Genomic DNA, 25,180 nt, shown 5'->3' on the forward strand with positions numbered 1-25,180 from the left:
TTGATCACTGCTGGTGCACTAAGGCAAGGTGAGACCTCAAACTCAGCATGGAGGGGCAGGAGCCTCTCTGCCACCCAAGGATGTTTTCAGCAAGGCTCTTTGACCACCTCAGTGCAGCTCTGAAGCTCTGTCAGTGATTTACACAGGGTGCCCTGGCTGGTTTGGGCAGGGTGTCCTTGTCCATGGGCACTGCTGGCAGCATCTGTCCCTCCTTGGGGCTGCTGTCCCCTCCTCTCCCCTGTGCTTTGCCTCTGAAGCACTGATGAAATGTTTGGAACATAATAAACAGTGACTTGATAATGGGATTTGGATAGATGGAGTAGGGCTGTGCCAGTGAGGGGTCAGCAGGAGCTCCTGTGAGAGATGCATTGGGAACAATTTGGATGACAGTGGTGACATTGCAGGTTTGAGTGCTGGAAGGGCTCAGTGCTCCCAGTCTGCCCTTGCTGGGAGGGATTTGGGCTGTCAGGCTGCCTGTGGTGCTGTGCTGGTTCCTGCTGTGGCACCCCCAGTGCTGGCTGCCTGTTTGCCCAGCTGTGGCTTTCCTAAAGAGCATTTTTATGAATGTCTGCTTCAACAGAGAAAATTAACACACATTAAAGCAGATGAACTTTGTCAAATACAATTCCAGGACCAAAACTGGAAAGGAATTGATTTTGGAAGACAACCCAGTTGTAGTGTTAATTATAAATGCCTGTATAGGCATTTTGAGTGAGGCTGCAGCTGTTATTAATTCATGCTGGCACACACAGCACTGCTGCTGGTAGGACTTCACTGGGAAGGGGAATGGAAAGCTGTGCTGTGCCACTGGAGTGGGAAACCATACATTTTCTAGGTCTGCATCCTCAGTTACCCCTGCTTTCCCCATGGCACAGGCTGGGAATGAGAGAGGACGTTGCTCTTTCCAAAAACACCCTGGTGCTAAGAGAAGCCTTTCCCAAGGTTGCCCAATGCTGGGTAATTAGCCAAGCTGCCTCACAAATGAGTGCTGCTGGTTTGGCAGTGTGCAGGCAGTGTTACAGAGGGGGAATGTGCTCTCCTTGGCAGTGACAGGATCCTAAATGTGATCCTCCCCTCCTGAGGAGCTCCTGTGGTCAGCATGGTGGAGCTGGAGAGAGGCACTTGATCCATCTGACCCATCTGACTGCTTCTCTTTGGCTCTAAGACAGTTATTGAATTTCATTGTTTAATAATTTAGTTGTGGTAGCACCAGAGGACCAGGAACAGGATAGAAAGCAGTGTACAAAAAAAAGAGAATTTCATTCTATAAATTGATGACCTGATCCCCCAAAGAGCTGTCACATACCCACTGCAGAAATAAGCAGTGTGAAACGACAGGGACACCTAAACCAGCTGGAGACCAAGAAAAACACTCGTAGGATGAGGTGGAAGAAGGTGGGAGTTTGTCTGAAAAAAGAAACAGAGACACACACATGATGCATCACATGTGCTGGGGGCACTTTTGTTCTTTTCAAGGGCAAGTTTTGGACGGCCAAGATAAAAAAAAAAAAAGCAAATAAAGCTCATAGCTCCTTGTGGAACATACTCACATGTGGTGCCTGCTCCTGGGCCACGCGAATTGGAGCATTTTGTGGTGTCATTAATGTCAGGCACTTCTGTAAACTTACTTGTGGCTGTTAGAAAACAGGGTGGGCTATTCTGAAAGACACTTCTAATTGGGAATGTTCAGTTTCCTGCCATGAGATGTCAGATTTGTGTGACAGGCACATCTGAGGGATGGGGTCTGGGTTTAGTGTTGGATCTCATCATGTTTGTAGACAGGATAGATTTTCCTGTCTGATGCAGTGATATTTCTGCCCTGTATTTCTGCCCTCTGTGGTGGTCAGTGCTGCCTAACTAAAGGAAAAACCACACTCTGTCTCCATTCTATGAATACACTACTAGTTCTGATTTGGCTTCTCAGCTCTGAAGAGGGAGCTGGAAATTTTGGGAGTAATTTCAACATTTGCTATTTTTTCCTGGTTTATCTAGCACCCTAGATAGGGAATGACATTTATTATGAAAGTCAGTGCAGAGCTACAGAACCCAAATGGGTAAAACGAAGGGAATCTTTCTTTGTTGGTGCCAGGATCATGCAGGTGCTCAGGAAAAGCAGCTTAGAGGGTGGTGTCTGCTGGCCAGGGACAGCAAAGGAGGCTGCCATGAGATGTCAGATTTGTGTGACAGGCACATCTGAGGGATGAGGTCTGGGTTTAGTGTTGGATCCCATCATGTTTGTCAACAGGATTGATTTTCCTGTCTCATGCAGTGATATTTCTGCCCTGTGTGGTGGTCAGTGCTGCCTAACTAAAGGAAAAACCACACTCTGTCTCCATTCTGTGAATACACTACTAGTTCTGATTTGGCTTCTCAGCTCTAAAGAGGGAACTGGAAATTTTGGGAGTAGTTTTAACATTTGCTATTTTTTCCTGGTTTATCTAGCACCCTAGATAGGGAATGACATTACTGTGAAAGTCAGTGCAGAGCTACAGAACCCAAATGGGTAAAACCAAGGGACATCTTTCTTTGTTGGTGCCAGGATCATGCAGGTGCTCAGGGAAATCAGCTTAGAGGGTGGTGTCTGCAAAGGAGGCTCCAGAAATCAGGGAAATGCACTCATCAGACATGTCAATATTTGTGTGGCTCTCCCCTTAACAGCCTCTCTCTCTTTCAGCTTGCCTTCCAGGGTTTTACAAGCTCTCCCTCCGACTCCCTCTGTGTTCTCCATGCCCTGAGCACAGCTTCACACATGAGGAAGCCTCCACCTTCTGTTTGTGCCAGACAAATTACTCCAGGTCTCCTTCAGACCCACCATCTGCCTCCTGCACACGTACGTCTCTGTCTGTCTGCCCAGGCACTCTGTCTGTCTGTCTGTCTGTCTGTCCAGACACCCTGTCTGTCCTGCAGTGCCCAGGGCTGTGCCTGCCTGCTCTGTGTGCTCACCTCAGTCTGTGCTGGGGTGGGGATGGAGGAGGTGGAGGGGGTGTCCCTACAACCCAGACTGGTGAGGCAGATGTGCAGTCAGGCTCACAGACTCCCTGATAAACTGGGGCACTGTCATTTAGGCACCATAATTCACAGGTTTTAATTAAATAGCCTCTGGTTAATTGGACTGGACTCCAGCTGCTCTGGTGATGGATGCTGTCCAGCTGGCAGCACAGGGATGAGGAACCCTCCATGTCTGCTGAGCATGGCTGGGCAGTGTCTGACCAGGAGTGAGCTCCAAGGGCTGGTGCTGCTCAGGGAGGTGCTGGATCCAGCCAGGTGCTCCTCATGCACACTGTGAGCTGTGGCTGGTGGTGCACACACACCCCTGCAGCTGGCATCCTCTGTCCCACATCCCACTGTGCCTCTGTGTCCCCTCGTGCCACCCCTGGCTGTCCAGGACCTGTGTGTCCCTTTGTACCACCCCTGGATATCCAGGACCTCCCTGTCCCCTCGTGCCACCCCTGCCTGTGGCTGTCCAGGACTGTCCCCCTGTGCTCTACCCCCAGTGCCTGCTCTGCTGCTCCCATACAGAACCTTTAGGTTTGTGATGTGTTATTCTTTGAGCCAGGTCTTATGAGCTCTCAGAGAAACCCATCACACCTGAGACAGCTCAGCTACCCTGAACAGCATAAAATTAGCAGCATGGCTTCTGAGGCAGTGTTGGAAACAGAAAAAGGTTTAATAAAAGGCAAAATAACAAAGCTCTTAGAGAGAAAAACTGAGCCAGGTTTTGCAGGGGCAAGAGATTCTTGCTCCCGCTAAAACACCCCACAAAAGTGATTATTTCCTTTGTTGAATTAGCTAAGTGGGAGCTCATGGCCTCTGTCCAATTGGGCAGCCCCAGGTCTGAGGTGAAGTCTCCAAGGTCCAAACTGTGAGAGGAACTTGTGGGCTTTATCCTTTTTGAAGCAGACAGAATAATTCAGTCACTCCACCAACAGAGAGCACATTCCTATATGTTTACCCCAACACCTGTGCCCTGACCCTGTTTTCCTTGCAGGCCCCCCCTCAGCCCCCCGGAACCTGGTGTACAGCCTGCGCCAGAGCTCGCTGGTGCTGCACTGGAGCGCCCCGGCCGACGCGGGCGGCCGCAGCGACCTCACCTACAGCCTGTGGTGTGCCCGCTGCCCTGCAGGGCCACCAGGGCACTGCCAGCAGTGTGGCACCAGCGTGGGCTTCGTGCCACAGCAGACGGGGCTGGTGGAGCGCACGGCCACGCTGCTGAACCTGCTGCCCCACGTCACCTACACCATCCGCGTGCTGGCGCTGAACGGCGTCTCGGCTGTCAGCCCGCTGGGAGGGCAACAGTATGCTGAGGTCAACGTGTCCACTGGGCACACAGGTAGGTGACACTGTTGGAATAATTACCAATATAGCTGGATGGGATGTGCTTGAGCTTGTCTGGCCTTGCCGCTGAACCAAACAGCAGCACTGTGGTGTTTCACCCCACAGACACTTTGGGCTGCCTGGGTGCTGCAGCTGGGCCCGTGGGGACAAGGCCAGGCCTGCAGGAGCTCTGGTGGTGCTGGGATGGAGCTTCCCCCCATAACAGGGGCTGCTCCTCAGGTTTCCCTCTGGCAGAGAAGCTTTGAGGCGATGGTGAAGGAAAGGAGTCGGTTCTGATGGAGGGTTTGGATGCAGAGCTTTATTCTGGCCCACAGGCCTCTGAATGCAGCACCAGCTCCAGCAGAACTCCCTGAGCCCGTGGTTGCTGCTCCTTTGAACCCCGGGGAGAGGGGCAGGGAAGGGGCAGGGAGCCACCAAGCAGGGACAGGAGGGGAGGGACAAAGGGACAAAGGACACCTGGATGGCCCAATGCCCCCAGGGGTAGAGGGCATCCTTTGGATCTGCCAGTCACTCGATGCCTTCTGGAATTGCAGGAGTGAGGGACAGTGCTGGGAGGGGAAAGGAGAGGTGACTGACACACCTGGGAGGGGAAAGGAGAGGTGACTGACACACCTGGGAGGGAATCATCAGGGGAGGGACCCGAGGTTCTGGGGTAAACCCTGAAATCACAGTGCAAGAGCACAGATGGGGACAGCTTGCTGCTTTGTGCCCCTGTGGCTGCTTTGCTCTGGCATGTTGTGTTTGACACTTCTCTGGGAGGCAAGGTGTTGTTGGGGAAGATGAAACAGGAAAGCCTTATAAATATGATTGCCTGGCAAAAGATTGTGAGAATATGGAAACTATAAGTGAGATTGAAATGAAAGCAAGCTTTGAGATCCCTCAGTTACTGAACAACTGGAAAACAATGGCATGGCCAGCTGAAGGTGATCCCCTTTGGATCAAACAATCCCCTCTACTTGCAGACAGGCCCAAGGCTCAGAGCAGACCCTGCCAGCTTGGCAGAAGGGACCCAAAGAGGAGTTTTTAGGGTTTAAAATGTAACAACAGTATGGGAATGTAATGATTCTTATAGGATGTATATAAATGCTATAGGATTTGTGTCTTGTACTAGATTGGTTAGTGAGAATTAGAATATTCAGCACAGAAGAAGATTTATTGTATTGTAATGGGAACCTCGCCCTCTCACCCTCTGTCCCCCTTTCTTCTCTGGGCCCTGCTCTGAGCTGTGGCTGGCAGCTTCCAGCAGGGCCCTGCACCCAGGCCCTTTGCAATAAACCACAAGTTCCCAGCCCTGGCTGCAGAGATCTCTGCTCTCTGTCCATCCCCACCCTCCTACCCCCATCTCTCCTACACAAGGAGTGAGCCTGGTGACAGCCTGGGCTGTGAAGGGACAAGTCTGCTCTGAGATCTGGCTGCAGTTTGAATTTATAAATCATAAAACCCCCTTTGATGAAGCAGCATTTACAGCCCATTCATCAGAAAATCCTCCTTAAAATAGATAATTCAAATGTTGGCTATCCTTCAGAAACAAAAAAATTGATTTCCTCTCTCTATCCTGTGCTGGTTTGTGACACAATTCTTACTGTAACTGTCCCTTTCCACTTCCAGTTTGGCATTTCTGTTCCCTCAGGTAAAGGGAAGTGAGTGCCCATCCTGTGGACAGAGGGATTGGCTCAGGAGTCCCTCCTGAGGTGTTGTCTGTGCCAAAGGACAGTCAGGTCCCTCCTGTGCTGTTGGCTCTGCTGAAGGACAGTCAGCTCTGGCTTGTCGTGTCCTTGTCCCTTCCTCTGCAGTTACATTATTTATTTGCATGAAAACCCTTTCCCAAGCCACACTTAATGGAGACAGATGATCCTCAGGTACCTCTTGGCAGGAAGCGGCCAACAATTTCATCTGAAGAGATTAAACTTTGATCTTGTTAGAAATAATTTCCCCACCACTTGATCAAGTGCTTTTTTGTGCACGTTGCTGCTTTCTCTTCCCTCATGCCATAATCCCTGTGGCTGCATTGGGGGATGCTGTGCTGCAGACTGCTCCTCAGCTGAGGTGTCACTCCTCATTAGGATCTTTGCTGTTCAAGGATGGATTTAGCTCTGGGAAGGTCTTCTGCCTCCTGAGCTCAGGCCAGAGGCACAGAGAACAGGCTGGAGTGTGGTGAGAAGCCATTCCTCCATCCTGGTGCAGGCAGAGGGACCTGGAGCTGCCACCTTGCCTGGGCCCCCAGCTCTGAGCTGGCACAAGCTCAGGTGTGGGCAGTGAGTGCCCTGTTCTCTTAGGGAGCAAAGCAGCAAGTCAGTGATGCCAGCCATGCCTTGGTGTAAGAGCCTGAATGAGAGATGTGGGACTCCAGGCTGCTCTCCAAAATGCAGTTTATTGTATCCAAGATATTACAGCAGTCCAGGGTTGTGGGGGACAGAGCTGTGCCCACAGCTGTCAGCTCCAGCTGCAGGCAGGCCAGGAGACCCTGAGTTTAGGTTACAATGCATTAGATACTGTTCTTTTGCTTACAATACATTATATGCTTTTCTTTGCTGAGCATCTCAATACAGCAGAACCAATCTACACCTTAACTTTTGTCTATAGCCTATCATAACTACTATAATTACCATATTCATGTTACTGTTCTCCAATCACTAAAAGTCAGTACATTACAGTTTAAGCTAGAATTTGGTTTTCAGTTTTCTTGCAGTGGAAAATTCTGAGACCTTTTTTCTACTTGCAACATTGGCAGGCTTGTTTGCCTGTGCTATCTTTCTGCTTGGTAAAAACATCTTTTTGTTTGGGGTGGGTTTATCCTTTGCTCTAAGTCATAAAAACCTCTTCTAACTAACACATCCTTTGTCTCTTTGGTTATCCAGTGAGACTGGCTCAGCAATTCTTTTCTTCTATACCAAAACTTGCTTTCATCTCTATTCCTTCATCAGACTTTACATTCAAAAATCTTTCTGCTAAGCACACATATCTGTGAGACTTTCTTGTCAAACTTTCATCCTTCCCAACACTCCTTGGCTGCTCAGAACAGCTTTTCCCCTGGGGAAGGGGGAAATCTCAGCCCCTTGCTCAATACCATGTACTCCTGAGGGAACTGAAATGCACGTCAAGAATGTGGATAATTAATCCTGTAATCTGCTCAAAATCAATGTCTCTTGTTGAGCTGTCAAGTCTCCAGATGCAGGTGGTGGCTGGGAATTACCCAAACAGCTGAGGCTCGGAAGTTTCTTGGAACACTGACAGTTTTTATTGCTGGGGCTGCCCTGCCCTGGCTCCTCTTGCCTCTGCACCACTGGCAGGGGGTGACAGTGATGGTTAACCCATTCCTATGAGCAAAAATGGGGAGAACTGAGGAGAAGCTTGTCTCCTGAGCTCTGTCTGCTGATAAGCAGGTTCAGAGGAAAAATTAAACAAGAAACAAGACCTTATTTATCTGTCAGAACCTGCTCCTCTAATCCAGCTCCGTGCTGTCCTTCCCTTCCAGCACTCACCAGAGGGAATTGTCCATCGCTCCTTGTAATTGCAGCCAAAAGAAGAGATGCAATTTAGTCTGCAGGTGGCAAAATTAATACTGTGTTTTTTCTAATCTGTCCCCAGCATGAGACTAAATAAAAGTGTTTGAGGAGTGAGGGGAACTGTTTGCCTGCAGGAGTGAAGCTGCATTAGCCATGTAAATGTGCACTCCAGGCCACTGTCATTTGTATTCCCGGCAGGAATACAAGGCTCCTGCCTTAAAGAGCTTTTAAATCTGCTGCTGATTAATAATGCAGCCAGTGCCAGAATGCATCCTCCTTCCTGAGGCTGGAGATGGGGGTTGAGCTGGATTTGGTCCTCCAAAGCAGATTTGCCTGTGTGTGCCCAGGGCTCAGTCACTGTGGGGCAGTGGGCTGCAGGATGAGCAACAAAAGTCTGAGCTCCTGGGGTCTTTGTCCTGAAAAGGTGCCTCTTGATGGTGAGGCAGCTTCTCTGCTTTGAAATGGAGATATCTGAGGCATGTTCAGTGTTGGGATGTTAGTAACTGGTGAGGGAAGGGAGAGGTAGCTCTATCTGCACAAGCAGGGGGATTTGATGTTTGTGCCCAAGTGCAGCTGTTGGGTGCAGTGAGTTGTTCTGGGGAAGGACACAGTGCCACATGTTATTTTATGCTTGTTCTGCTGTAGTTTTATGCCTGTTCTGCTGTAGTTTTATGCCTGTTCTGCTGCTACCCTGCTTAATCAACAGGAGAAAACCCACGTACAGGGGAATGGAGTTTATAAAATCAGGCAGAGTGGTGAATAATTTAATGTTTGCTTTTTCAAATAGAGGCAATGATAGGAGAGCTTAAAATATTGATGGGAAACACATTTTTTTCTTCACAGTGTGAAATGCTTTATAGCCTGTGTGATTTTCTTTAATGTTTTTTAAACATGTTTGAGGCTGGCACCTGCTTTTCTGTCATGTACCACGGGCTCTGCTCTAAAGCACATCTGTGAGTGAGGAGGATTTTTCCTGATGACTTTGTTAACAGTCAGGACCACACAGTCAGGTCTCTCCAGTCCATTTCCAAGACTCAGAGACACAGGAGGGCAGCTGGGTGATATTTTATTGATGGGGATCATACAACACAGTAAGGAGCACTTAGCTTATCTCACAGGAGCAGGACCCAAGGCAGGTGTTGGGGGATAATGTTGGATTATGTCCCACACCCAGAGGAAGCTCTGTGTGGGCCATGGAGCTGCACAGGAGCCCCTTTGACTCCTCTCACAGGGAGCCAAAATGACTTGGAATCAAGGAGCAAATCGCCATGAATAAAACATCATGAGGGCTTTTTATTTAAGCAAAGATTAATGAGCTAAGCAATAAATACAAAATTTCACGGATATTTAAGTTTATTTTCTAGGGACTTGTTCCTCTCCATGGGAGTCTTGGTGGGACAGAGACAGGTCCAGTGGATGTCCTGATTTGATGGGAAGTAGAACAAGCTAGAAATACCCTGTGCAGCTTTTCCTGTGCCTGAGGGCTGTAAGCTTCTGCCTGCATAGTCTGGAGACTTGTTTGGAGCCAAACCTGGTTAAAATGGGAATATTGACAAGTGCATCTTGCAGTGGATGAACTAAATGGATGCATGCATGCTGGGGAGGGAGTTTGTGCTGACCAGAAACACAACACAGGCAGCTCCTGAGGCACTGCCTGCTCTCAGAGCAGGGGTCAAACCCTCAGCAGTCCAGGGTAGATCTGGTGTGAGGTGGTTCAGGGGGCCTTGGTGTGTCCCTCTAGCCCTCCTGATCAAAGATTGTGTTTTGCCTTTCCCAGACATCCTCAGCAGGGTTCAGAGCCCAGGACAGAGCCCATCCTCAGACTCCAGCAGCACTAAGGGTGGAGGGTGCTGTTGGGATTTTTGCCAGTTTTCCATTGCAGGCTGCCCATGGATTACAAAGCTGCTGTGTTTTACCACCAGCTTCTCCCACTGCATGGCCACCAGCTCATCCTGGAGCTATTCCAGTCCTGATTCAGTGAGAGGGGACTGGTGTCTGCAGAAACGACAAACTCTGTGTAAGTGAAATGTTTTACTGGAGCAGCCCCTCAGTCAGTGCCCTTTTCCTCTCTGCATTTCCAGAGCCGGCTCCTGTCACTGACATCCGCACAGACAGAGTGGAGCAGAAGAGTGTCACCCTGTCCTGGCAGGAGCCAGGCCTGCTCACTGCCAATGGCACCGAGTACGAGGTCAAGTACTTTGAGAAGGTGAGCTCTGGGTGTGGCAGTCCTTAAAATCCCAGGGCTTTGGGAAAGCTGCAGAAGGCAGCCTCAGAAACAGCAGAACTGGGATTGGAGCTAAGCAGTAGCCATGAGATTGATCAGCAGAAAAGTTATGTAAGAATAGAAAAGGACGGACAAATAGAACAATGGTCTGGGTATTAATGCTTAAGGAGTTATTATTAAGGAGTATTAAGTTTTAAGGAGTCTAGAATAACTCCTTAAGCTACAGAAAAGTTTATCTAGCAGATATTAGGAAGTTCTAACCTTAATAATGGAGCTCTGTGCATTGTGTTTTAAGGCTTACAAGCAGGTATTGTATTTGAAATAAGCAAGCATTGTTTTAACCAAAGGTACCTGTGCTTGTAGTGGTTGGATGGAACTACTGTCAATGTGCTTTTGCTTTGTGTGATTGGTCAAAAAACTTTTAAAGTAAGTTGTAACATTAAGTTCTTTGTCTGCTGCCTGGGATGAGAGCTGGTGGCATCTTCCCATTGACATAATCATGTAATGAGACTGATGCTGGAAAATAAAACAGCTCAAGGCTGTTCCCCAGCAGCCCCACCCTGTTTGTGATTTGTACAAATTTGTACATATTGCCTGGCTGGCAATACTGGGCACTGCCATGGGCTCTGCTTGTGCCCCTGGCTTTGTGCCCTTCCCTTGCCCCCCTCAGGAGCAGGGGTGCTGTGTGTGCCCATCCATCTGTGACTGACACCACAGTGGTTCCTACATCCCTGAGGAGATGCTCTCTGTGTTCCCAGCCTGCTCTCCAGGAGGGTGTGGGACCTTGTGCTCTGCACTGGTTTAGGACTGAGAGCCACAAACCTGTGACTGTGGGTGGCCTTTCTACATGGGAAATATTTTCATGACAGTTTCTTGATTTTAAAAACTGTTGCTGTTTGACAGGTGCGGTAGGTTGGGGATTTTAGGAGAAATACCAGTGGGCAGAGCTGGGACAAAGCTCTAAATGAAAATGAATGCAGTTTATGACACAGTTCTGCAAATTACCTTATCTGCGTGCACTCAGGCTCGTTCTGGAGCTGATGGTGTGTCAGGCACACTGTGCAGGTGACATGTCAGCATTCTGTATTTAGAAACAAGCTACCCTGAAGCTGATTCATATTAATGTGATTTGCAGCATCTGATAGATTTGAGAGGAGGGATCTGTGGAGGAGGGCAAATGCTGGAGCCCAAGACAATAATTCCTGTGCAAATGGGCTGCAGCAACATGATACTTGGGGTATGAAATGAGGAACCTTCCTCCTTGAGTGCAGAATTTAAATTCAGTTTAGCAGTTATTCACTGAAATGAGCCTCTTGATGCTGACATGGATATCAGCTTAGTTCCTAATCTTTGCTTTTAAAGCTTTTGTTTTTACTGTGAAGATTCAAAGGGGGAAACATATCAAATGGAAACACATTTGGTAGTGATGTGAGCAGTGCAGGGAGTGGCTGCTGCTCATGCCCATGCCAGACTGTGGGGCTGGGACACTGAACTGTGCTGAAATGTGGGACTGTGGGACTCTGCCAGTGCTGGACAATGGGATTGGGACGCTGCCTGTGCTGAATTGTGGGGTGGGGACACTGAACTGTGAGTCTGGGGTGCCCTTGGGGCTCCACCTGCCTTTCAGCAATCCCCACAGATTTGCTCCAGTCCTCAGCAGCTGCAGCAGGGGAGCAGGGAAGGACTGGCTGCTGCCACAGCTGAGCCTGGCATGGGGAAATTGCCATGAGGGGTGGCACAGCTGCTCCCCACCACCCTATTTTCTACCTTCATGTCCTCACAGCACCATCTGCCACCTCCTGTGACCTTCCCATGTAATTTCTGTTGATCAGACAGGCAGTGAATGTATTGTTTCTGATGGGGCCCAGAACTGAGGACAGGACTATGCCACGCTGGCTCTGTGTCACAGCTGTCAGTCCAGCTCCATCTCAGGTATCTCATTATTTCACAGGATCAGAGAGATCAAAGCTACTCAACTGTGAAAACCACATCAACGGCCGTGACAGTCAATAACCTGAAACCTGGTACCCTCTACATTTTCCAAATCAGAACATCTTCCTCTCCAGACTACAACCCTGGCATTGAAGTGGAGACATTGGCAGAGTGTAAGTGCAGCAGGGCTCTGAGCTGAGCTCTGGGGATGCTGTGCTTGCACCTTGTGCTTCTGGTTTCATGGAGCAGCACTTGTTCCTCTGGTTCTGCTGCTCCAGGTCTAAGGGTCACTGCTGCCCAGGAATTTGCTTCTCCTTGCATTTTCCCATTAGATTTTGACGAGGTTGATCCTGCCAGTGCTGGGGGAGCCTTTCCTGGCTCTTCTCAGTGAAGAGTCAATGAGGGCAGCTGCTCTCTGGCTCCTTTCTCATGAGGAGGCTGGGACAGGCTCTGCTCTTTGGCTGAGCTTGCCCAAAACCACGCTTAGCTCATGGCTGCTCCCTGCTGCTGTCCTGGCTCAGGAGGCACTTGGCTTGCCTGCTCCTTGGCTGGCTCAGGGCAGCCAGCAACAGTGTTATCTGCTGAGACTTCTCCTTTTAAATTCCCATTCATAACTCTGGTCCAAAAGCATCTTATTTCACTGAGAGAGGGCTGGAGGGATGTTGGGCTTCAGCACAATCCCCCACGCTGGCTGGAAGAGCAAGGCTGAGCTGGCTGGCTCAGAACAGCTCCCACAGATTGTGTTTAACAGGGCTTTAAATTGCCTTCATTTGCCACACAGAAGACATTTCAGAATTAATTGAAGCCAATAAAAATTTTATAGAGAATGTAGTAGCTATCTAATACCCCTGTTTGCAAAAGCAGGAGGAAAAGGGATTAATGTGATGAAAGAAAACTATTTGTGAGGCCATAAATTTTGATATGTTCCTCTGATAAACAGGATTCTTCCTCAGCTTTGATTCCCAGCTCCAGGAATTGTTGCAGCAGTGCTGGGCTGCTCTGTGTGCAGTCCCCAGCATGTTGGACTGATCCCACCAGCCTAGGCTCTTAAAACAGTCATGTTTTCTGAAAAATCCTTTCCTTAGGATGTTTCCTCCTGAGAAGCTGAGAGGCCTCAGGAACAAAATGTAAACATTGATTATCTGCTGCTGTGGAATGTAACAGGTGCATCTGTGATTGGTCTCATGTGGTTGTTTCTAATCAATGGCCAATCACAGTCAGCTGGCTCGGACTCTCTGTCCAAGACACAAGCCTTTGTTATTCATTCCTTCTTTTTCTATGATGAAATCCTTTCTTCTCTTCTTTTAGTATAGTTTTAATATAGTATATATCATAAAATAATAAACCAAGCCTTCTGAAACATGGAGTCAGATCCTCATCTCTTCCTTCATCCTCGGACCCCTGTGAACATGGTCACAGAACCAGAACATGAATTGTTGTGAGGATGGTGAAAAAAGCAGCCAAACTTCCCCAGCTCTTCTGGCCATGGGAGCAGTGAGCAAGGCAGCTGCTCTCCTCAAACCTGGCTGATGAGTGGCTCTGCTTCCCCCCTGCAGTGACAGTGGCCTCCAGTGAGCAGAGCCCAGTGCTCATCATCGCCGTGGTGGCCATCGTGGGACTGACGGTGCTGCTGTCCCTGGTGCTCGGTGTCATGGTCTGGAGGAGGTGAGCAGGGCCAGCTGTGGTCCAGGGGGGTTTGAGCTGGGGTGAGGAGTGACTGCCCAGGTGCTGCTGGGCTGTTGGAGTCTCTGTGGTCAGGATGACCCTGAGATACCTTAGAGAGTCTCTTTTTCCCAGCCCAGCAGCTGAAGAAGGAGTCAGGATTCTTCTGTTCTGCTTTTCAAGGTTGTTTATTTTCTCTTATCTATAACATTCTTTCTCTGACCTGCTGAGATCTGTCTGGCAGGTCAGGTTGTGGCACACTGAGTACCCTTGGGGTGGTGTTGGCTTTTTATACTAAGAACTACATGTACTTTATTTACAATAATTTTCCATTACCTATCACCTATGTTAGACAGTCTGTCTCTACTCTAAACCAATCCAAAAGTGCCACCATCACAGCAGAAGATGGAGGCCAAGAAGAAGAAGAACGGACAGGACACTCCCAGATTCTTCCATCTTGCCTCCTGAACCCCCATTCTGAATCCCCAAAATTCTACATTTCACCCTATGATAATCTCACTGTCATTCTACTCAAACTCTTGTGGCTTGTAAATCTTCACACAAAACTGATAATTGTTTCCATGGGCTAAAATCAAAGGCATAGGTGTTTTTGACGCTGTGCCAAGGTCTCTGAGCCCCCTGCCAGGTTCTCGAGTAAGAGGAATGTCCTGGGTTCTGACACTGAGCATCTTCATTCTCTTTGCAGGCAGTGTGGGTACAGCAAAGCCAGCCAGGATGGGGATGAGGAGCTGTACTTCCACTGTAAGTGGCATCAGCTGTCACAGACAGTGTGACTGTGGGGATCCCTGATTTATCCCTGATTTATCATTGTTAATAACCCACCAAAGCAGCCCTGAGCCTTCACATTTGAAGTGCTGTCACCCTGGGTTATCCCAAAGCAGGGGCCAGCACAGCAAGGCTCTCTGAGGAGCTCCATGTGCCAATGTCTGTCCTGCCTGCATGGGGGTCACTGTGTGCCAGAGGAAATGGGGACACTTGCATCTTCCATGGGGTGTGTAAATTATTGTCAGCTTCACAAACAAACAGTTTTGTTTTCTGGGGCAACTCTGGATTATTGAGCAGCAATAATTTTACAGTTGTCAGAGGGAATTCAGATGTAGGGACTGATGAGTTTATTTGATTCCAAGCCTATGGAGTGCACACATGCTTTTCTGTTCCCCAAAGCACCTTAGAAGTAGAAGAGCCTGCTTTGACCATTTCACTTGGCTTTGGAGGGTGGGAGCTTCACTGGAGCAAAGGGACTGCTTTTCTTTACCCAAGGGTTGTGGCAGTGGAGCAGAGCAGTTGGATTCACTCAATCCTAAAAAATAAAAATCTTAGGAATCTTAGAACTCAGTCTTTTGCTTTGCTTATAGAAAGGTGGCACGTTGGTTCTGCCCACAGACCAGGAGATGGATGAGCTGGGATGGTGTTTCCCAGGATGGGTGGGTGGAAGTTCTGCTGAGCCCCTCTCACCTGCCCTTTCTGCCTTTCCTGCAGTTAAAATTCCAACCAGGAGGACATACATTGACCCCAGCACCTGTGAGGACCCCATGCAGGCTGTGCACCTCTTTGCCAAGGAACTGGACAATGCCAGCATCAAAATTGAGAGGATTATCAAGACAGGCAAGTTCCAGGGTTGGTGGCTGTGCTGGTGTGCTCCCCTTCCACTGAGCCATGGCAGTCCTGGGGGTACCCACCTGCAGCACAGGAATTTATCCAGTGAGGGTTTTATCCTGAAGCTTTGTTCCTCATTCCTGGTGTTTTCCTGTCCTGAGGCACTGAGCACAGCCAAGCCACGCAGAGCAGAAAGCATCAGCAATTATCTGCATCTGGGCAGTTTGACAGCAGCATGAAAACTATTTATAAATATGTGAACCTAATGATTTATCGATTTTCATCAACTTCACTGCCTAAAACTTAAAAGCAAATTAAAATCCCCTGACTGGACCCTAGAGCCTTAATGGCTGCTGTGTGCCAGAATGTGGGAAACGTGGTCATTCTTTGTCATTTGTTTTCCTAAAGATAAATTCAGCTGTAGCAGCAGCAGAGGAAGGGAGGAGGGAGGGCTTTGCCTGCAGCTGAAGGACAGTGTTGAAGGGGAGAGGACACTGAAGAGGGGATGAGGTTGCCTCTGAACTGCAGGGTGGAGCAGCTCAGAGGAGCCCCATGTACCTTTCATGAGCAAACTGGTGTTCGAAAAATCAAGAAAGAAATTAGTAAGGAAGACATTTAAATCTAAGGAATTGAGGAGTGTGTTTGTCTCACTGCTGACCTAACAATAACCTGATTTCCAAATCAATAAAGCTGCTCATAGCTACATGCTTTTTGCTGTCAAGCCAATATTGGTTTTTATGTTGGGAATTCTGTAGCTCCTGTTGTGGAGCACATGGCTGTGCAGTGGGATGTTCTTCCTCAAGGATTGCAGGAACCCTCCCTCACAGCCCTGCTGTGTCCAGCTCTGTGGGAAGCAGACCAGGAGGCAGAACCAGCCAGGCCCAGAGCATGACCTTGGTGATTAATCCTCCTCTCATGGGCTAAAACACAATATGCACTGGGGCAGAGCATGGAGAGAATACTGAGAGGCTCTGGAGGTGCCTGAGGGTCAGCAGCTTCCATGGGGTGTATAAATTATTGTCTTATGATCACAAGCAGCCTTGTTTTCTGGGGCTACTCTGGATTGCTGAGCAGCCATAATTTTACAGACAACAGTTGTAAGACTGTTGGAATTTACCAATATTGCTGGACAGGACGTGCCTGAGCTTGTCTGGCCCTTGGTGCTGAGCCAAACAGTGACACTGTGGTGTTTCACCCCACAGACACTTTGGGCTGCCTGGGTGTGTGGTGTTTCACCCCACAGACACTTTGGGCTGCCTGGGTGCTGCAGCTGGGCCCGTGGGGACAAGGCCAGGCCTGCAGGAGCTCTGGTGGTGCTGGGATGGAGCTTCCCCCCATAACAGGGGCTGCTCCTCAGGTTTTCCTCTGGCAGAGAAGCTTTGAGGCGATGGTGAAGGAATGGAGTCGGTTCTGATGGAGGGTTTGGATCCAGAGCTTTATTCTGGCCCACAGGCCTCTGAATGCAGCACCAGTTCCAACAGAACTCCCTGAGCCCGTGGTTGCTGCTCCTTTGAACCCGGGGAGAGGGGCAGGGAAGGGGCAGGGAGCCACCAAGCAGGGACAGGAGGGGAGGGACAAAGGGACAAAGGACACCTGGATGGCCCCAATGCCCCCAGGGGTAGAGGGCATCCTTTCAATCTGCCAATCACTCGGGGCCCTTCTGGAATGCCAGGAGTGACAGACAGTGCTGGGAGGGGAAAGGAGAGGTGACTGACACACCTGGGAGGGAATTTCAGGGGAGGGACCCGAGGTTCTGGGGTAAATCCTGAAATCACAATGCAACATAAGACAGAATTCAGATGTTGGGACTGATGAGTTTATTTGATTCCTAGGAGTAAGCTAGTGGTAAAGATTAGTTTTGCCTGGGGCTTCATTAGCAGGGGAAGGAGTTGAACCATCATTTTCGGTGTGTGGACCCAATAGTTTGTTTAGCTGACCCTACTAGAAAGTAATATAAAGGAAGTATGGAGCATTTTGATTCCTCTAGTGTAGGTTTGATTCCTGCTTTTCGAAGTGCTAGGAAATGAGAGGGCTGGTGTACCTCCATGTTCACTTTATCAAAGTGACCCTCAGTCTTCAGGCACATTTCCAGTAGGGCCTTAGGTAAGGAGGTAGGCCTGCATAGTAGGCTCCCACACATGCACAGAGCTCAGGATGGCCTGGTGTGAGTGCAATCAGTCCTGCCAGGGATGTATTTAACCCATTTCTCTGCCATGCAGGAGAGTTTGGGGAGGTGTGCCGGGGGTGCCTGAAGCTGCCCAGCAAGCGCGAGCTGCCGGTGGCCATCCGCACGCTGAGGGCCGGCTGCTCCGAGAAACAGCAGCGCTCCTTCCTGGCCCAGGCCTGCACCATGGGCCAGTTCGACCACTCCAACGTCATCCGCCTCGAGGGGGTCATCACCAGAGGTACATTTATTGGAATATTTACCAATATATCCGGATGGGACCTGCCTGAGGCCTTGTCTGGTTCAGGGCCTTGTCTGGCACTGTGGTGTTTCACCCCACAGACACTTTGGGCTGCCTGGGTGCTGCAGCTGGGCCCGTGGGGACAAGTGCAGGCCTGCAGGAGCTCTGGTGGTGCTGGGATGGAGCTTCCCCCCATAACAGGGGCTGCTCCTCAGGTTTCCCTCTGGCAGAGAAGCTTTAAGGCGATGGTGAAGGAAAGCAGTCAGTTCTGATGGAGGGTTTGCATCCAGAGACTGCTCTGAATGCTGCAGCTCTCTCCCATGAGTGTGTGTGCAGAGCCTGGCTATGAATGTGATAGTTAAATGGATATTTGTGTAAATCCAAAGAAACCAGAACATGTGAGCTGATTCTAACCCTAAAAACTAGGGTTTTGATAAGGAAAGGAAGTTCTGGCTGGGCTGTGCTGTCCTTTGTGATTCAGAGCATCTGATACTGGAATCCTTCCTAGCTGGGAATGGCAGGGAAGCCTTGGCCCTAGTGCTCTTTATAACCTGGCTGAGATAATGCCCTTATCTCCCCCAAAAGCCAGGCAGTGCAGGAGTTGGCACCTGGATTTGTAACCCCTGCAGGGTCTGAGTGGTGGCAGCACTGACACCATGCTGTTTGTCTGTCTATCTGTCTGTCTGTGCAGGGAGCACCATGATGATAGTGATGGAGTACATGGGGAATGGCCTGCTGGACGCCTTCCTCAGGGTGAGTACTGGGGTGTCTGCCCAGCTTGGACTCTCCTGGCTGTGTTCCCATGGCTGCCCTTTGGCTTTTCCTCCTCTGCTTTCACAGAAACACGAGGGGCAGCTGACAGGCACGCAGCTCATCTGCATGCTGCAGGGCATTGCCTCTGGCATGGCATACCTGGCAGAGATGGGCTATGTGCATAAGAGCCTGGCTGCCCACAAGGTCCTCGTCAGCAGCAGCCTGGCATGCAAGATCACAGGGTTCAGACAGCCTCAGGAAGACAAGATGGAAACCATCTTCTCCACCATGGTGAGCGGCATTTCCACATTCTGTTGTCAGCACTTTTCCTAGGCTCCCATCTCCTTCTTCAAGTATGAGCAGGGGTTCTGCACCTTGGGCTTCTTTCACAGGTGGAAATCCAATGTGTTTGGTCAGGGACCTTCACAGCACCATGCCTGCTCTGCCCACAACCCTGCTGCACAAATCAGGGCAGAGGGACTTGTGTTTGTACAGCTGTGAGGTGGTTTTCCTTAAATATCAGTGACAAAATGCCATCAGCTCTTCCTGGGGACATTCTCCTCTCCCATTAATATTTCAGGACTCACACTCCAGTGTAGCATACAGTTGCAGTGACATTTTAAATTAATTTTGAGGAAAAAGTTTTCTCTTAGCACTAAATGTGCTCCTGGCACATGGGTTTGCTCAGTGCCCTCCCTGTGGTGCCAGGCAGGGCACGATGAATAGTGAATGGCTACCTGGGAATTGCCAGCCTTGGCCACATCCTGCTGGGCTCTCAGAAGGTTGCAGTTTATTGTAGCCCCTAGATATGTGAAAAGTCTCTGTTTCAGCCTGCATGTTCGAAGAATGAGTCAGAGCTCTTCAGTTCTCAGTCTCAGAGTTGTTTATTTTATCTTATCTATAAAAATTTTTCTCCTACCCTGCCAAGGTCCATCCAGCAGGACAATTCCAGGTACATTGCCTGCCCCCAGGGCAGTGTTATCTCTTTATACTAAAAACTACGTATAACATGTTTACAATAACTTTCCAATACCTATCACTTATGTTAGACAGTGAGCTTCTACTCTAAACCAATCCCAAAGTGCCAACATCACAGCAGAAGATGGAGGTAGAGAAGAAGAAGAAGAAAGGCTGGACACACCCAAGTCCCTCCATCTTGTCCCCAAAACCCCTATTCTAAAAATCTACTTCTTCACCTAGTGATAATTTTATTATTACATGACTTAAACTTCTGTGGCTTTCAGGTCCTCATACAAAGCTGGTAATTTGCTCCATGGATCATAATCAAACCCACAGGTGTTCTGGGCTGTGTGCCAGGGTCTCTGAGCCCCCTGGCAGGGGTCCTGGCAACTCTGGACACCCAGAGGGATGTCCTGAGTTCTGACACTGGGCCAGTAAATCCTAAATCATTACTGCCCTTCTGCAGCGTGGGAAGAGCCTGGTGCTGTGGTCAGCCCCCGAGGCCATCCAGTATCAGCACTTCAGTCCTGCCAGCGACGTGTGGAGCTTCGGCATCGTCATGTGGGAAGTGATGTCCTACGGGGAGAGACCGTACTGGGACATGTCCCACCAGGATGTGAGTGCCCTGCAGCTGCTCAGTGCATGCTGCTGCTGCTGCAGGAGGGGCTGGGAGGCTTCCCCCAGGGTTTGCCTCTGGTTTGTAGCACCAGCTGACCCCAGCCCCTGGTGTTGTGCAGGTGATGAAGGCTGTGGAGGATGGGTTCCGCCTGCCAGCCCCTGCCAACTGCCAGCCTCCCCTGCACCAGCTGATGCTCAACTGCTGGCAGAAGGACCGCAGCCAGAGGCCCAAGTTCTCACAGATCCACAATGCCTTGAGCAAGCTGGTGCAGAGCCTGGAGCCCCCAGAGTGCCCCAGCTCCACGTGTCCCAGGTGAGCACACCTGCCTGTCCCTCCTCTGCCCTGCTGTGCCCCACTCCCTGTTCACCCCCCTCTCTGCTGGCAGGTCCCATGGCACCTCCATCCCCCTCTCCAAGAGAACCTTTTCAGCCTTCCCCTCGTTCAGCTCCGTGGGGGAGTGGCTGGAAGCCATAGAAATGGGCAGATACAAGGACAACTTCGCTGCTGCAGGCTACTGCTACCTGGAGTCTGTGGCCAGGATGACAGCCCAGTAAGTGACCCCTTCTCCTGGCTGTAACCTCGTGTGTGGGTGCAATGAGAGCAGAGCCACATCCAGAGTGATTTACTGATAACCTGTGGTGCTGCAGCACAGGGTGGTGGGCTCAGAGCTGCCCCACATTGGTGTGCTGCAGGCTCCTGTTAGCCCAGAATGCCTGGTCAGGGTCAGTGCTGCTTTGGCTGGGGCTAAAGACTGGGGATTTCTTATTTGTGCACACCTGGAGTGGATGCTGTCTGGCCTGGAAGCAGTCAGTGTTGGGGCACACAGTGGTCACAGTGATGTGAAATGCACATCACGAATGTGATAATTAATCCTGTAATCTGGTCAAAAACAATGTCTCTTGTTGAGCTGTCAAGTCTCCAGATGCAGGTGGTGGCTGGGAATTACCCAAGCAGCTGAGGCTCAGGAGTTTCTTGGAGCACTGACAGTTTTTACTGCCCTGCCCTGGTTCCTCTTGCCTCTGCACCACTGGCAAGGGTGCAATGATTCCCAAATGGGATTCAAGTTAGCTCATCTCCACATGCTTTTATATTCATTAGCCACATCTTAAGTGCTGTAAATACACACTTGAGAAGTGTGGATGGTTAACCCAGTGATGGTTAACCCATTCCTATCAGCAAGGAAGGGAAGAAGGTTGTGTCCTGGGGGAGTGGCTGCAAGCTGGGTTTGTCTGTAAGTGTTGTGTGTGCTGGCTGACGTGGGGCTCATTTTGCAGAGACATCCTGAGCCTGGGCATCACTCTGGCAGAGCACCAGAGGACCCTCCTGAGTGGGATCCAGAGCCTGCGGGCCCAGGTGATCCAGATGCACGGCCGGGGCGTGCAGGTGTGACACTGTGTCTGCAGCCCCTGCTCCTGGGGAGGAGAGACCTGCTGGGCCAGCCAGCCCCACCTCTGAATCCTGGGGGTCTCAGGTGGGCTGTGGGAGCTGCTGGGTGCTGCCAAACGTGGTGGGAGAGCAGGGCTGCTGTCCCCTGTGCCAGCCCAGCATCCCCAGGGTGGTGCCTGGGGGATGTGGCTCTCCCCAGGGCTGTTTGTAAGATGAGTCAAACTGTAGTGATGCCATTTCATGTGGTAGTTGAGTTCACAGGGTGGGATGGACCTTTTTGCACTGTCTTAATCCAGAGCCAACACTTCTGTATCCAGTATCCTGCTGGTGAATCCATGGGGACTTTTATACAGCCTGACAGATCACAGCAACCCCACAAGGAGTTTTTATTGCTTTTATATTTAGAGAGCAGCTCTCACCCAATGCCCAGCTCCTGGAAGGTGACTTTCCCCATCTGTGCAGAAGGAAACTCTTTCCCAGTTGCATCCCTTCTGCTCCATGAGCTACTTCACAGAGTTTGACACCTCAGTTGGTGAACAAAACCAAATATTCTCCAGTAAAGCACAGAGGAAATGGTGCTGGCTGCATCCATGCAATCCACTCTTTATTTTGTGAGCACTGTGCTGCCTGCCTGGCATGCTGGCAGCTCCCAGAGCTGCAGCCTGATCCCTGAGAAGACATAAATAGCATCTTAATAATACAACTTTCCTTGAGGTTTGTTAATTAAATGGGTATTTGCAGCTCTGTATGGAGTTTTGTAAGGTTTTATTGTGATCTGTAAGTGTCTCAAGTGAATTATTAATGCTGAAAGGCAAAGATTTACATGGGGGATGAAGGCTGTGGGAGATGCTCAGAGTCTGGTTGGAAATGTGCTCCAGTCAGACCCTGCTTTTAGGTGCTCTGAGAGGATGAGGATGTGAGTGAGGATTGAGTGCAGGGCCCCTTGGGGCTGGCAGGGTGAGCACTCTGCCCAGGAGAGTGCTGCATATGCTCTGGGGAAAACAAGATCTCTGCCCCCTCTGCAGTTCAAACCATGCTCCATCCCCAGAGTCTCTTGGTCAGTGTTTTTAAGAGAAATCATTTCTTCAAGTCTGGCCCATTCCAGTCAGGTTGGTCACTTGCCATCCCCCTGTTTCCCAGCCTGAAGACAGAAATAGCAGTGACCCAACCCTGCATTTAGTGAACTGCCTGATCCCAAGGATCAAGTGCAGTTTGTGTACTCTGTGTTTACATTTTATCTCTAGAGAAAGTACATTACAGCTTTCTAGGCAGGGGTTTGAACTAGCTTGGTTCTGGGTCTCCTCTCCCCTCTCCCTGCTCGTGCTGCCTGTTGGGATGCAGGAGCCATGCTGGGAAGTTGCTGCTGGTGGAGCTGGTTCAAGGAGATCTGGAGACATCTAGGGCTTGGTGGTGAGGTGACAGCGTGCCTCAGTGTCTTGGTTTGGAAAGACAGGAGTCTGCTGATGAAGGCCTCCCCTGAAATGGAGAATGTAAACTCTCCCCACCCCTCCCAATTGCTATAAATTTTAAATTAAGGGGCTCTCAGGCAAAATATATGGGAGCAGGAAATAACAGTTCTTTAATAGGGAAAGGAAAAAAAAAAGGATAAAATAAACAATGCAGTAAACTAAACCAACAGTGCCAGAGTCAGAACCCAAGGTGACACCCTGTGGGTCAGGCTGTTGGCAGCAGTCCCACTGGAATTGTGGCTCAGCCCTCCTGCAGTGTCAGGGCTGGTTCTGCTGGAGCAGGGATCCTGGAGAAAGGTGCAGTCTCTGCCTCTGAAGATCCAGGGGCAGAGGCAGCTGCTGTTCCTCTGGGCAATCCAGTGCAGAAGCCGTGCTGGTGTTCCAGAATCTCCAGATTCTATCCGGGTAGGAATGCTTGGCTCCTCCCTCTGGGCTCCCATCTCCCAATGGGATGCTGTAGTTCTTATCAGCCATGCAGGGACATTCAATAGCTGTTATCAGCAGGTGTCCCCTCCCGAGGGAGGAGTGATTGTGATCACTCACAGAGAGAGATAAGGCAAACTGCCCACTTGACAAAAGACAACTGCCATACAGATGGTGATAGAACACATCTTACCTTGCAATCTGGAACAGTCAGATTGGAAAACAAACTTGGCCATCAGCAGGCAGCACTGTGTTCCCTCGAGTCCCCCAGAACAGACCCTGCCTTTAGAATAAGGAATGTGACAAGGGCCAGCTCTGGGTGCCTCTTGTGGCACTAAAATCTGCTTTTCTGTCCCTCTGGATGCTGCCCAGCTGGAAAGGGATGAACCAGAGCACAGTTATCTGTGGTCATGGCTCTTTCCCTGGGCTACAGTGGCTGGGGCTGGCCAGAGCTCAAATCTGAGCACCTGTTGGTTTGACCACCAAACTCCCCAAAAACTCATTTCCTTTTCAAACCAGGACACTCCTGTAGTAGCTGTGGGTGTGTGGAGGGGTCCCCCAGGAGCTGGGCTCTGGGATGGGCTCTGACCCAGCAGAAACAGGAGTGATCAGCTCTCCTGCTTTCTCCTGCAAGGAAGGAAAGGAAAGCCCCTCATGGAAGCAGCCTCCTAGCCCAGTTTTTGCAAGAATAAACCCTTTTAATTGAACTCTCACCAACATGAGATAACAAAATTCATAGATTAGGCTACAGATTGTTGTTATGATATTAAAATTAACTTGCATCCTCTCAGCTTCTCTCCTTGGGGAAGCAGTATAATTAAATTAATCAGCAAGGCTGTTTTTCAGCTGCAAGGGAAATGCCTCAAAATGACCCTGATTTCTTCCCATCCAGCCTCTGGCATGTCCTGAGGCTCTTGCCTTCTCCAGCATCTGCAACACTCCCCTCACTAGAAACCAAATGGGAATCAAGGTGGTTCATCCCCAGATGCTTTTATATTCATTAGCCACATCTTAAGTACTGTAAATACACACTTGAGAAGTCAATATATATTTTTATAAGCTTGAGACAAATGTAATATAATATAAAGGACTCTGTGTGCATCTCATGTTTGAGCTATAGTCAGACATCTCCAGGGAATCTCAGTTGGTTTGGAATATTTATTAATAATGATAATAATAATGATAATAATAGTTATTATAAATGCTAATAAAATCTATTGACATTTTTTAATATTTTGTATTTATTGAACCACGGTTGAAGCTGGCAATAAAGAGATATCTAAATATCAATAATCCTGCCCTGGTTTGTCTGTGTGGGTCATTTCAATGTTCTGGGGGGAAATGCCACTTTATCAAAGGTGCCATGTGGTGAGTAAGGGACAGTTTTAGTAGCACCAAGGTGTGAAGTGATGCCTTGTGTTGTTAAATGACATCTGTGCTAAGGTGGGTGACACCTGTAGAGGGACTGGAGGGGTGGTTTCTTGCTAATGGCACTTTATGGGGAGGAAAAAGCACCTGCTTTGCTTTTCTGGTGCATGTTGTGTGTCAGAAAGGTGCATGGGCTGGCCTGTGGGCCAGGTGCTGTTCAGAGAGGTGGGAATCCCTCCCACCACCCCTCAGCATGGTGAAAGTGAAACCCAACACTCAGCTGGCACCACCAGCAGGTTTGGGTTTTGGGGAGAGCAAGGGAGGAACCAGGGCTGCTCCTCCTGCCCCTCACTACAGCCCAGACATGAAATAATTACCTTTCCCCTTCCTCAGACATGAAATCCATCCCCTTCCCCCTTCCTCAGACATTAAATCATCACCTTCCCCCTCCCCCTGTGTTCTCTCAGTGCAGAGAGGCTGCCAGACCCGGGTGCAGGGCTCATGTGAGCCTGGCCTTGCTG

At 49.7% G+C, this 25,180-nt stretch overlaps 1 protein-coding gene across 2 annotated transcripts in view; it reads left to right on the plus strand.

Moving 5' to 3' along the window:
• The window catches only part of EPHA10 (EPH receptor A10), a 33,888-nt gene extending 9,318 nt beyond the window's left edge, over positions 1-24,570 (plus strand). For both annotated transcript variants that reach the window (XM_074555582.1, XM_074555583.1), the window contains exons 4-17: positions 2,675-2,830; positions 3,989-4,330; positions 9,923-10,047; positions 12,017-12,170; positions 13,554-13,662; positions 14,366-14,421; positions 15,160-15,285; positions 17,496-17,681; positions 18,373-18,434; positions 18,522-18,725; positions 19,861-20,010; positions 20,132-20,325; positions 20,399-20,563; positions 21,288-24,570. In XM_074555582.1, the coding sequence (XP_074411683.1) occupies positions 2,675-2,830; positions 3,989-4,330; positions 9,923-10,047; positions 12,017-12,170; positions 13,554-13,662; positions 14,366-14,421; positions 15,160-15,285; positions 17,496-17,681; positions 18,373-18,434; positions 18,522-18,725; positions 19,861-20,010; positions 20,132-20,325; positions 20,399-20,563; positions 21,288-21,402 (2,144 nt within the window). In that variant the 3' untranslated portion in view covers positions 21,403-24,570. The remainder of the gene's footprint in view (positions 1-2,674; positions 2,831-3,988; positions 4,331-9,922; positions 10,048-12,016; positions 12,171-13,553; positions 13,663-14,365; positions 14,422-15,159; positions 15,286-17,495; positions 17,682-18,372; positions 18,435-18,521; positions 18,726-19,860; positions 20,011-20,131; positions 20,326-20,398; positions 20,564-21,287) is intronic.
• The last annotated feature ends 610 nt before the right edge of the window (positions 24,571-25,180 follow it).

This window comes from Zonotrichia albicollis, chromosome 20 (genome assembly GCF_047830755.1).
Source record: "Zonotrichia albicollis isolate bZonAlb1 chromosome 20, bZonAlb1.hap1, whole genome shotgun sequence".
Classification (NCBI taxonomy): Eukaryota; Metazoa; Chordata; class Aves; order Passeriformes; family Passerellidae; genus Zonotrichia; species Zonotrichia albicollis.